At 47.1% G+C, this 13,008-nt stretch overlaps 1 protein-coding gene and 1 long non-coding RNA gene across 2 annotated transcripts in view; one reads left to right on the forward strand and one right to left on the reverse strand.

Annotated features, from left to right (window-relative positions):
* Positions 1 to 1,233, forward strand: part of LOC310742572 — a 60,544-nt gene extending 59,311 nt beyond the window's left edge. The window contains exon 2 of the long non-coding RNA XR_014538570.1: positions 738 to 1,233. This is a non-coding gene — a long non-coding RNA (uncharacterized lncRNA). The remainder of the gene's footprint in view (positions 1 to 737) is intronic.
* A 405-nt stretch (positions 1,234 to 1,638) lies between these two features.
* Positions 1,639 to 9,544, reverse strand: JCHAIN (joining chain of multimeric IgA and IgM). The gene is made up of 4 exons (XM_083572137.1): positions 9,271 to 9,544; positions 7,492 to 7,627; positions 4,304 to 4,384; positions 1,639 to 2,649 (listed from the first exon to the last, which is right to left on the reverse strand). The coding sequence occupies exons 1-4, from the start codon at positions 9,332 to 9,334 to the stop codon at positions 2,445 to 2,447; spliced, it is 486 nt and encodes a 161-aa protein (XP_083428263.1). The 5' UTR covers positions 9,335 to 9,544; the 3' UTR covers positions 1,639 to 2,444.
* Between the last annotated feature and the right edge of the window lie 3,464 nt (positions 9,545 to 13,008).

Genomic DNA, 13,008 nt, shown 5'->3' on the forward strand with positions numbered 1-13,008 from the left:
AATGCGGTAGTCCCGCTGTAGTGTTGAAAAACCCGTTGCAATTCTGTTTTGCATTTTAAAGCAGAAACGACAGTGATTAGGTAACCACAGGAAACTACTGCTAAGGTCTACTACTGCCAAGGAGCTCAAGGTAGAGTACACAGTACTCCCTTTCTTCATTTCATCCTCACAATAACCCTGTGAGGTAGGTTAGGCTAAGCAACGACTGCTCCAAAGCCACCAAGTGAGCTTCATGACCGAGAGGGGATTTTAATCCTGGCCTCCCAGCTTCAAAGTGAATGGCAGCTTAGGCATTTATGCGTAACTCGTGGTGCAAAAGGGACGCAGGTGGTGCTGTGGTCTAAACCACAGAGCCTAGGGCTTGCCGATCAGAAGGTCGGCGGTTCGAATCCCTGCGATGGGGTGAGCTCCCACTGCTTGGTCCCAGCTCCTGCCAATCTAGCAGTTTGAAAGCACATCAAAGTGCAAGTAAATACAGTATTTTTTGCTCTATAAGACTCACTTTTTCCCTCCTAAAAAGTAAGGGGAAATGTGTGTGCATCTTATGGAGCGAATGCAGGCTGTGCAGCTATCCCAGAAGCTAGAACAGCAAGAGGGATTGCTGCTTTCACTGCGCAGCGATCCCTCTTGCTGTTCTGGGTTCTAAGATTCAGAATATTTTTTTTCTTGTTTTCCTCCTCCAAAAACTAGGTGTGTCTTGTGGTCTGGTGCATCTTATAGAGCGAAAAATACGGTAGGTACCGCTCTGGCGGGACGGTAAATGGTGTTTCCATGCACTTCCATGCACTGTTTTTGTCACAGTGTCCCATTGCACCAGAAGCGGTTTATTCATGCTGGCCACATGACCCAGAAAAACTGTCTGTGGACAAACACCGGCTCCCTTGGCCTGTAAAGTGAGATGAGCGCCGCAACCACAGAGTCGTCTGCGACTGGACTTAATGTCAGGGGTCCTTTACCTTTAACTTTTACATGGCGCAAAACAGTGTAGCTGCAACAAAGAGGACTAATTGAGCATGTCAAAAAGTGTAAACTGCTAGTTGCTTAGTGTCCCCAAAATGCTTTAAGGCTGTAACGAAGGGGTGGTTTGCTATAGCTATGCTTGTATTGCAGTTTGAATCCTTTGTAGTGACTTCTGCATTGGGATTGCCAGTTTGCACATGCAAAATAAATGTTTATTGGTTTATTACCTTGTTATTATTGACCTCCAAAAAGGGAACGTGGTAATTCCACTAGTCCAGCACCCTAACTACTATACCACACTCCCTCCCGGCTGTGCCCCAGAAGTAATTTGATGTAGCGCCAGTACTTCCAAGGAATTATGCTAGCTTTATGCCTGTCAAAGATGTCGAACGCACCTTGTGGAACCGGTAGAAGAGTTTGGATTTGATATCCCGCTTTATCACTACCTGAAGGAGTCTCAAAGTGGCTAACATTCTCCTTTCTCTTCCTCCCCCACAACAAACACTCTCTGAGGTGAGTGGGACTGAGAGACTTCAGAGAAGCGTGACTAGCCCAAGGTCACCCAGCAGCTGCATGTGGAGGAGCAGGGAATCGAACCCGGTTCACCAGATTACGAGTCTGCCGCTCTTAACCACTACACCACACTGGCGTTTAGTCCCAATAAAATGACTGTGGAGATAATGAAAGGCAGTATTTATTGTGACAACATGCAGGGGCTGCAGATGGGGGGGGCGGAATTCTATAAACTGCAAGAAATTATGAGGAGGAAATAGTAGGAGATCATTCTGCTGATACAGATAAAGACATATTTTTAATTTCTAGCATGCAGGGCAATGTGGGTATGTCTCTACACCACAGACTTCATACGGTTATTTTCCTCAACCAAGAGACCTGTACTTCTGTGAGGGGCATTTGGAATCCCTAGGGATGGACAAATGTGTCCATTTTTGCTTTCTCCAATTCTCATTTTTCTAATCTGAAATTCATTTCTGCACAATTCCGCATCAGTTTGCAATTTAAAAAAAGAATCTTCATAAAGCTCATTGGATTTTTGAGTGAAGTCCTCCAACTGTACATGTTTTCTTTTAATCCAGTTTCTCAGAAGCAACTTCCAGAGCATAATTTTGTATGCTATTTTCACTAAAACGTACATTTATATGTAGATTTTAGCACAGGCCGTGCATTTCTGTACGCGTCATTTTGCTGGTGAACTGCACCGCGTGATTTGGAGACATGCAAATTTTGAAGGGGGAGCTTTTTCCGGTTCACGTTATGGAAAATGTGAATTGGGGGAGTTTGCCTTTAGGTGAGAACCGTACTGATTTTCTCCACCCCAAAGGATCCCTAACGGTGAACCCTCACCGAACTACAGTTCCCAGGATCCCTTGAGGGAAGCTGTAACTGGTACTAAGAAGCCGAGATAAGTCTCTGTGGTGGCGTAGATCTGCCCCACCGTGCCCTGCACAATGATTCAGCTCTATGATCTAATCAGCATAGCAGGATTCGGGAGTCAAGGCTGTCTGGATGACCTCCGTCTTCCCACCGTTCGAGAACAGGCAGGAGGCCGTGTAGCACTTATTTCTGTCGTAGGTGTAGCAGGGTTGGTTGGGGTCGTTGCACATGCTGCTCTCCCCAGGCGCAGGGTGGTCGTTCGTGGCTTCGCCGTCTGTTGCAGCACATTTATCACAGCTAGAAGACAGGTGGCAGAGGAGGAGAAAAGTTAGCCAACAGATCCGTACAAAGAGATTCCACAGGAGGAATAGCCAACGCTCTGCCTTCCAGTTGTTGTTGGACTACAACTCCCATCACCCCTGCCAGAGCAGACACACCCATGCACGCTGCCCAAATCTGTTTTGGAGGGTAGGTAAGGGGGGACTCTCTAGACCAGCCTTTCTCAACCTGTGGGTCCCCAGATGTTGTTGGACTACAACTCCCATCACCCCTAGCTAGCAAGGCCAGAGCTCAGGGGTGATGGGAGTTGTAGTCCAACAACATCTGGGGACCCAGAGGTTGAGAACCGCTGCTCTAGAACATGCTTAGGAGGTGGGGGATGTTCTGTTGTGCAAGTATAAATCCTTGTGCCCATGGGACGCATTAGTTCAGGGTTCCCCAAACTTGGGTCTCCAGCTGTTTTTTATTGACTGACTGACTGATTGAATAGATTTATATACCACCATATACCTGGGGGTTTCAGGGCGGTTCACAGAATAAAATCAAGATAAGGTAAAGGTAAAGGGACCCCTGACCATTAGGTCCAGTCGTGACCGACTCTGGGGTTGCGGTGCTCATCTCGCTTTATTGGCCGAGGAAGCCGGCGTACAGCTTCCGGGTCATGTGGCCAGCATGACTAAGCCGCTTCTGGCGAACCAGAGCAGCGCACGGAAATGCCGTTTACCTTCCCGCTGGAGCGGTACCTATTTATCTACTTGCACTTTGACGTGCTTTTGAACTGCTAGGTTGGCAGGAACAGGGAGTGAGCAACAAGAGCTCACCCCGTCGCGGGGATTTGAACCGCCGACCTTCTGATTGGCAAGCCCTAGGCTCTGTGGTTTAACCCACAGTGCCACCCGCATCCCTAAAATCAAGATATAAAACCACAAAATACATAATAAAAATAAAAACAGCAACCCATAGCCCCCCGCCCCACAAAAACACATTTTAAAAGGGCAAAGGATGTAAATCAGATCAACCAAAGGCCTGGTTAAAAAGGAACGTTTTCGCTTGGCGCCTAAAGGTGTATAATGAAGGCGCCAGGCGAACTTCCCTGGGGAGAGCATTCCACAGATGGGGAGCCACTGCAGACAAGGCCCGTCCTCGTGGTGCCTCTTGAGGAGGAGGCACACGAAGGAGGGCCTCAGGTGAGGTTCATATGGAAAGAGGCGGTCCTTGAGGTATCGCGGTCCTGAGCCGTCTAAGGCTTTATAGGTCAAAACCAGCACTTTGAATTGGACGCAGAAACTAATTGGTAGCCAGTGCAGTCGGCTGGGAGTTTTTGGACTACAACTCCCATCATCCCTAGCTAGCAGGATCAGTGGTCAGGGATGATGGGAGTTGTAGTCTGAAAACAGCTGGAAATCCAAGTTTGGGAAACCCTGCATTGCTGGATACTGCCCTTTCTGCCCCAGGCAAGTGTGGGAGGTGTGTCCAGGGCTGATGGAAAGAGCTACTTAGCGCTACGTTCTGGATATGACCCAAAGCCAATATAGCCGAGTTGGCGCAAGGAACAGTTGGTGCCATCTCAGTTATATGCTTCGTTGCAACCATAACACACTTTTCAATGGCCTCAACTCTTTTAGCGCAACTTAAGCTTATTGAGATAAGTGCAATCAAGGGAAGCCCTTACATCTTGGAGAAGTTGTAGACGAATCTGGTTCTCACTGGCGAGGTGGGGTCAGAGATGTTCTCTCTGGTCATCAGGGGAACTCTGGAGAAGGCAAACAGGAAGAGAAAGTTACAAGCCAAATGAAATGCAGGAATGGAAACACAAACTGGCATTGCTCTGGACCAGGGCTCAGCAAACTTTTTCAGCAGGGGGCCGGTCCACTGTCCCTCAGACCTCGTGGGGGGCCGGAGTATACAGTGGAACCTCGGATTGCAAACGTGATCTGTGCGGGAGGCAAGTTTGCAACTCACAGTGCTGTGTCTGCGCACACACGTGACGTGATTTGGTGCTCCTGCGCAAAGCGCAATTTAGCACTTCTGTGCATGCGTGAGCGCAGAAAACCGGAAGTAACCCGTTCCGGTACTTCCGGGTTTCGGCGCATCCATAACCCGAAAACACACAGCCTGCAGTGGTTGCAACCTGAGGTTTGACTGTATTTTGAAGGGGGGGGGGGAATGAACGAACTCCTGTGCCCCACAAATAACCCAGAGATGCATTTTAAATAAAAGGACACATTCTACTCATGCAAAAACACGCTGATTCCCAGACCGTCTGCAGGCTGGATTTAGATCCGGCCCCCGGGCCTTAGTTTGCCTACCCATGCTCTGGGCCGACAAGTTCTCTCCCATTGTTGTTGCGGCAAGATAAAAACACTAGCAAGGGTCACAGTGCCAGCATGCCAGCTCCTGTGAAAACCAATTGGCTGGCAGAGGAGTGACGCCTATCCAAGCCGAGTGGTGGACATGAGTCTGAGCAGCACCAGGGTTACTATCAATCATTCTTTATTATTACTGTTGCAGATCTGCCATTACGTTGCAATCAAACACTTTTGAAGTTTGCAAGCCAGCAGAAAGATTTTTGGAATTGACAGAGCAGCAAAGGGCTAGGAAGTGTCTACCCACATTGTGGCACATTCACTCTAGAATGGATCACTGACTACTGGTGTGGTAAGTTAGATTTAACCACCTGGTTCTTAGAAATACATGCTGATGCGTAGAATTTTGCTGCTTTAATAGTCACTAGTGCCCGAGTTCCCTGCAAAACCAGTTCCTCTGGACCAAATCCTGGATGAACCAATTCGTCTGGGCCATTCCGTAGATCAGTGGTGGGGAACCCCTAGGCTCTGGGCAGAATATGACCCACGAGGCCTCCCTGTTTGACCTGCGAGTTCATTCTGGCAAAGCCATGTCCACCTGCTGTCTACCTGACACCATATATAATATCAGCCATGAGGCAGGTACAGGCATAGCTGGGACAAAAAGGATTAGCAGGCACAGCTGATCAGTGGACCGGCAAAGCCCAATGCACAGCGCCATGTATGGCTCTCTGCACATAGCTGAATGTGGTGCTTTGAAGTCCCGACAATTACCTGATTGTTGGGACTGCAAAGCACCGCACACAGGATTCTTGCCTGCATACAGTTTACTTTAAAACTGTGCTACTGAAAATGGGTCAACAGGTGATTGGCAGGTAGGCAACCCCATACATCTGTCAAACACGGCCTGCAGTGTGTGTGTGTGTGTGTGTGTGTGTGTGTGTGTGTGTGTGTGAAACAAGATGAACCACTTCCTTCAGGCCAGTCCTCACATCTGGTGGTCTGTGGCAGCTTTGTGGGATTGCCACTGCACCAGCGTAAGCTCTGCTGTGTTGAGGGAGGAAATCACAATTTTGATTTGGCAAGGCGCGTCAGTGAGCCCTGATGCTCAGTGAGCGCTCAGTGAGCGCATCAGTGAGCCCTGATACTGCAGATGGTGACTGCAGTCATGAAATTAAAAGACGCCTGCTTCTTGGGAGAAAAGCAATGACAAACCTAGACAGCATCTTAAAAATCAGAGACATCACCTTGCCAACAAAGGTTCCTATAGTTAAAGCTATGGTTTTCACAATAGTGATGTATGGAAGTGAGAGCTGGACCATAAAGAAGGCTGATAGCTGAAGAATTGATGCTTTTGAATTATGGTGCTGGAGGAGACTCTTGAGAGTCCCATGGACTGCAAGAAGATCAAGCCTATCCATTCTAAAGGAAATCAGCCCCGAGTGCTCACTGGAAGGACAGATCCTGAAGCTGAGGCTCCAATACTTTGGCCACCTCATGAGAAGAGAAGACTCCCTGGAAAAGACCCTGATGTTGGGAAAGAGGGAGGGCACAAGGAGAAGGGGACGACAGACGACGAGATGGTGGGACAGTGTTCTCGAAGCCACAAACATGAGTCTGACTAAACTGCGGGAGGCAGTGGAAGACAGGAGTGCCTGGTGTGCTCCGGTCCATGGGGTCACGAAGAGGCGGACACGACTAAACGACTAAACAACAACAACAACAATCAGTGAGCCTGTGCAGATGGCTGAGCTCTCTCTCTCTCTCTGCAACAGCTAGGTCATCTGTATGATGTTGTCAAGCCATTGGAAGGGTTTTATGGCTGCCGATAGCAGAGGTCAAGTGCAGTACAGGCATATCTCCACTTACGCATTACAGTGTGATGCCGAGAAATAAATAAATATGTTTAAATGGCAAAAGGGCTGCGTAAAAACTGCAAAAATGGTGGGGAAAGAGTTGACAAATGGCTAGCAATTCCAGGAGCCTTTGCACTGACCTCTGAGGCCTGTGGAGAGTTGGAGCTTGAGAAAGGAGGGTGTTCACAGGCTTTAAAGACTGTGTTCCCCACTATACACAATTTCATGTATATGTGTGGTACCCAGCAATGTAACCCCCATGTAAATGGGGAGATGCCTGTAATTGAATGTGTAGTGAGAGGGCCTTCTAGGATGTTCTCAGAGTCGAAGGAGGATTGGATGTGAGGAACCACCAGAGAGTCTTGTGGCATCTTAGAAGTTCACCCACCACAAATCTGTTGGTGCTACAAGACTTTTCATGTTTTTCATTGCAAAAAGACTTAACTGGGCTACACCTGTGAAACTGACAAAGTGATTGAGGTGGCGGAAGAGGGAGATACTAGAGGGCTGTACAGTATTGGTGTCCCGCTTGCTCTTCCGTCTTCACCACAGAAGCTGCATGAAGAGTGAGATAATCCTGCTCCCCAAATTATAGAAAGGCTATGCAGCATTTATTCCGTCCCATTCGGCGGTTATGGCTTTGACAGTTGTGTATATGCCTCAGGAAAAGGAGAAACTTTATATGAAGTACCACTTACATGATGCGGATGTTTCTCTCCAGTACTTCCTCTTGTGGGTTGTCTTTGGAAGGGACGAATTTCGATGTCACCTTCACACACTGGCACTTGTTATCAACCAGGACCTTCTCTTCATCTTCATCCAGGCCATAATAAGCTGCCCATAAAACACAAGGTTTTTTAGACTGAGGAAGAAAAACGAGAACATTCTCTGGTGCCGATCTGCCAGATGTTTAGGGCGCACCTATTTTATCACATGCACATCCCGAAAAAAACGACGCCAACGTAATAATGAGATGCAAAGGGTGGGTTACTGAGTCATACTGAGATTTGCAGCTGAAAGATCCTGGAAGCCAAATTTAGGCTGCTAGGGAGGAAGTTGAAACCCAAGGCTTCAACGTGGCATTTTCAGACTCGGAGGTCTACGTATCTCAGGTTCATCGCTGGGTTATAGGCTTGGGCTGGTTAGGTTGGGAAAGCCTGGACTATCTGATAATATATGAATTTATGAAGCTGATTTACGCTGGATCAGAACACTGGTCCAATATTTTTTTATTCCAGCTGGTGACACAGCTCCCCTGGGCATTAATTGTTGCAATGCATCCCCAACTTTTATTATTGCATAATTATACAATTGTGGTATTATAATAAAAGGGGCGCTGCTGTGAGGGGGCATGGCTGCGACAGTCATAAAGAGAACCTGCACTTTTGACTTTGCCACTGCACTACTTTTGCCACCCACTGCTTGGGGTCCCTGCCTTTTGCCCTACCCAGTCGCAATGGGCCCCAGCCTCCCTCCACGGCTGCCATCCAGCATAAACAGCACAGGATCCCTGCCAGAAAAAAGCGGCTATCCTGTACTGGCCACAGTCCTCTCCACTACACTTCCTCTTCTTCCTACATTACTATGGGTCACCCCTGGGGCCATTCTGGACTCTTTTTCTTTTATCTGTCAGTCTGTATTCCTTCCCTTTCCCATATCTTAACCCCTTAATTCCATCTTACTTTCTGAATTTAATAAGTGGTTTCTACCATGAAGCTGCCATTATTATTATTATTATTATTATTATTATTATTATTATTATTATCATTATCATTATCAACAACAACTACAACCATTAGAGCAGAGTCAGTAGGGACATTGGCAGGAATGCATGCAAACTCCAAGACATATTAAGATTCATATAATAAAATAATAATAATAATACATTTTTATTTATACCCTGCCCTTCCCGGTTCAGGGCGGCTAACAACAAATTTAAAACACTTAATTGATGCAACAAAAACCAGCATAAAATACAGTATAAAACATGAATAACAATAAATTCAGAATTCAAAAATCAATTTAGGGGGGAAATCCATCCAATAAACATTAGATGATCACCAGGGCTAGCTGGCTAAATTAGTCCTATTTGGGCCAGCGAGGAGACCAGGGGAGAATTATAGAAAGCAATGCACTTCTGGTTCGGAGGGATCACTCAAGCCAACCCCAAAAACAGAAAAAATGGATACTTTAGCATTACTGAACACCTGGTGATCACCATTTCAAAACACAGCTCTGACATTGTAAGTATATCTAATGCACATTATAGATTACCATAACCCTGATTTCAGAGCAGCCCGGTAGGACAAAATAAGCATCCCTTTTACTTTTAAAATTTTCAATCTAGATACAGCACCACCTTCTAGGTAAGAATTTTAGAGCCAATTAATATAGTGACGATTCTTCCCAGCACAAAAGCACTTTCTTTGCTTAAAACATTGTATCCGAGTTGCTTTCAATGGACAAATGTTGCATACCTGTTCCAAGAATAGCTCCCCAAAAGACAGCCAGGGTTCCACAGAGGATCCAGTAATTCTTCATTCTCTCTGCCAACCTTCAAACACTCTCCGAGTTGTGCCTCTCTGCCAAAAAGCAGTCTGTGTGGCGGTGGCGGCCCGAGTTTCCTAAAAACGCCTGCCTAGATTGCAGTCAAGTTGTGCTAACGGTGGTGCAAAACACATCCGGGCAGAATGAAACCACAAAGTAATGGTGGTTTACTAATCAGGGAGGAAAACCCTGTTCTTCGAAAACTCTACTGGTGGGCAGGTTTACAACATCTCTCTCTCTCTCTCTCTCTGAACTTGGGTTTGCAATACACATAAAACACATATAAACATAAAACACACATATGCAGGGAGATTAGAGAACTAAAACAGATTAGACTGCAAGAGTATTCTAAGTGTGATGCTTAGGTTGTTTGCCTCTGGGTTAAGAAACTTATCAATAAAATATTATTGTCTGGCAGTGATCTGATGTCACAAATGCTTCTGAGAAGGTGATGCTGTGTGGCATAGAATGAATTTGGCTTCACTCCACTCCTGGCAAACTTATTATTTTATATCAGGGTTAGGGAATCTCAGGCCTGAGGGCCAAATGTCTGGCCCCTGGGACACTTTGTCCGGCCCCTGAGAGTCTCTCCAAGCCACACCCTCTCCCCAGCCACACCCTTTACCAGCCTCTCTTGAGCATTTTTGGATTATTTATTCGCCTGGGAATTTTAAGTTCTGTAACCAGAATCAGGCTGCTAATTTAGGATTCCCCCACCTCACTGGGACTCTTCTCCTGCTGGCAGAGTCAGCAATGTTTGGCATCTTATCCCAGCAGCAAAATATTGAAACAGGCTTTTACGGCTGTGTTATTGTTAACTTCGGATCCTCTGCAGCTCACCTTAGCCACAATCCACATCTATCCTGAAGTTTCTTGAGAAATTCACCAATAATAATAATAATAATCATTATTATTATTATTATTTATACCCCGCCCTCCACAGCCAAGACCGGCCTCAGGGCGGCTAACAACCAATAATAAAAACAAGTTGATTAAAATACAATTTAAAATATTAAGATAGAATATTAAAACAATTAGGGAGCAATCTCATCATAGGAGGAGAAAGGAAAAAGAAAAAGGGGGAGGGAATCAAACTGATTCTGAGCCAAAGGCCAGGTGGAACAACTCTGTCTTACAGGCCCTGCGGAAAGAGATCAGATCCCGCAGGACCCTGGTCTCATGAGAGAGAGCGTTCCACCAGGCCGGAGCCAGTGTTGAGAAGGCCCTGGCTCTGGTTGAGGCTAATCTAACTTCCTTAGGGCCCGGGACCACTAGGGTGTTGCTATTTATGGACCTTGAGGCTCTCCATGAGGCATACCGGGAGAGGCGGTCCCGTAGGTACGAGGGTCCTGCCTGGTGCTTTCCCCCTCAAACCAGCTCTGGTCTGATTTATAAACATAAGCCACATTCACTTTCCAGTTAAGATGAGGCGTGCATATCTGAGCAGACGACAGCTTCATGGATAGGTGTTCAGGGTGTGTGTGTTGCAGACACGGGGAAACTAAATAGGAAATGTACATCGGGTATCCCCATCCCCTCTCTGGTATGTACAGCAACATGCAAATGCAACTTGAAACGCGTGCGGGGGACAGGACTGCTCATGTGTAGGGACCCTAAAAGGTGGGGATGTTTTACACCCCAAAGTTCACATTCTCTTAGAACCAAACATTCCTTGGTTGGGCCAAAGGCAAAACTAGGAACAGGCATGACTCTAACCTTTGTGGAAAGAGGCAGAAGTCCCAGCAAAGGAAGAATGGATACAATAACTTATGGAACATGCAGAAATGGTGAAACTTACCGGAAGAATAAATCAAGATAACTTTTATATATTGTCAGAGCTGCCCAAGGTCCCAGCTCACAAAGGACCAACGCAGCTTCGTTGTTAAGTACAAAAGTCTTTATTGAAGTTCAGTTTCACTTCCAGAGCCGCAGCGCGCAGCTCTACGTCTCAACTGTCAGACCGCTGATGATCCCTCTGAATCTCCTCCCCCCGTACACCAGTTTAAGACCCTCGCCTTGCTCCACCTTTTCCGCTGCTCTTTCCTCCTCTGGGTCCGCCTGCCCGCCGGGGTCTTGCCCTTTCTAGCCTCTTCTGACGCTGATTCCCCTGAGCCTTCTCCCTCCCTCCAGCAGGCTTTAGGAGCTGGTTCCCCATCCGGGTCTCCTGCTGTCCCCCGCGCCTGCACATTTGAACTTGGCGTGCGCGCCCAGCCAGCAGTTTTCTCCTGACCGTTTCACTGCTGCTGTCACTGCTTCCCCCTTCGGGGGGGGCTAGCTGCAACTGACCTCCCCTCCATTCCCCCACTCTCCGATGGAGGCGTGGTCAGCCCTGACTCACCTCCTCTTCCCGCTGGAGGGGACGCTGGCCCTGACACATGTGACTCTTCCCCCCCACTACGCTCTGGTGGGGAAACTGGTCCCGATCCCCCACTGCTGCTTTGGGGTTCCCCTCTGGCTCCTTGTTTCTGGTGCGTCCCCCCTGGGACCCCCCTTGCTCTGACCATCGGCGCCCCCTTCTGGGAATCTTCTGATTCGCTGGAGAAGCTCATGGAATCTCTCGGGCCACTGTCATACTCCCCTACGCTTCCCTCGGATTCTTTCCCTTCGCTCTCCAATTCCTCTCTCCCCAGTGCTCCTGCTCCTGATTCCCTGACATATATGTATATATATATACATACATATATATACATGGTACCTTGGTTTAAGAACAGCTTAGCTTATGAACAACTTGGATTAAGAATGCTACAAACCAGGAAATAGGTGTTTTGGTTTGTGAACTTTGCCTTGGAATAAGAACATGTTTCACTTCCTGTTGAGTGTGTTCCATTTGTAAATTGAGTCCCCCGCTGCTATGGGAAAGCACGCCTTGGTTTAAGAACAGACAGAATCAGAATTCAAAATGACCTTAACAGATTGGAGAAGCTAAAAAAATGAATTTCAATAGGTACAAATGTAAGGTTCTGCATTTAGGCAGAAAGAACCAGATCCACAAATATAGGATGCGGGACACCTGGCTTACTAGCAGTACATGTGAAAAGGATCTAGGGGTCTTGGTGGACCACAAGCTTAACCTGAGTCAACAGTGTGGTGCAGCAGCAAAAAAGCTAATGCTATTCTAGGCTGCATCAACAGACGTCTAGTGTCCAGATCAAGGAAAGCAATAGTATCACTCTATTCTGACTTGGTCAGACCACACTTGGAATATTGTGCCCAATTCTGGGCACTGCAATTTAAGAAGGATGTTGACAAGCTGGAACGTATGCAGAGGAGGGCAACCAAGATGATCAAGGGTTGGAAACTAAGCCTTATGAGGAGTGCTTGAAGGAGCTGGGTATGTTTAGCCTGCAAAAGAGGAGACTGAGAGGAGATATGATAACCATCTTCAAATACCTTAAGGGTTGTCACATGGTGGAGAGAGCATGATTGTTTTCTCCTGCTCTGGAGGGTAGGACTTGAAGCAATGTCTTCAAGTTGCAAGAAAGGAGATTCTGACTGAACATTCAGAAAAGCTTTCTGACAGTAAGAGCTGTTTAGCAGTGGAACAGTCTCCCATGAGAGGTTGTGGATTCTCCTTCCTTGGAGGTTTTTAAACAGAGGTTGGATGGCCATTTGTCATGGATGCTTGAGCTGAGATTCCTGCATTGCAGGGGGTTGGAATAGATGACCCT

Source organism: Podarcis filfolensis (genome assembly GCF_964270895.1).
Source record: "Podarcis filfolensis genome assembly, chromosome: 9".
Lineage (NCBI taxonomy): Eukaryota > Metazoa > Chordata > Lepidosauria > Squamata > Lacertidae > Podarcis > Podarcis filfolensis.

Coding starts and splice junctions, on each gene's coding strand:
- JCHAIN (XM_083572137.1), bottom strand. CDS start 9,334: ATGAAGAATTACTGGATCCTCTGTGGAACCCTGGCTGTCTTTTGGGGA. Junction 4,385..7,491: donor GAGAGAAACATCCGCATCAT/GTAAGTGGTACT, acceptor TGCCTTCTCCAG/AGTTCCCCTGATGACCAGAG. Junction 2,650..4,303: donor GTCTACAACTTCTCCAAGAT/GTAAGGGCTTCC, acceptor CCTGTCTTCTAG/CTGTGATAAATGTGCTGCAA.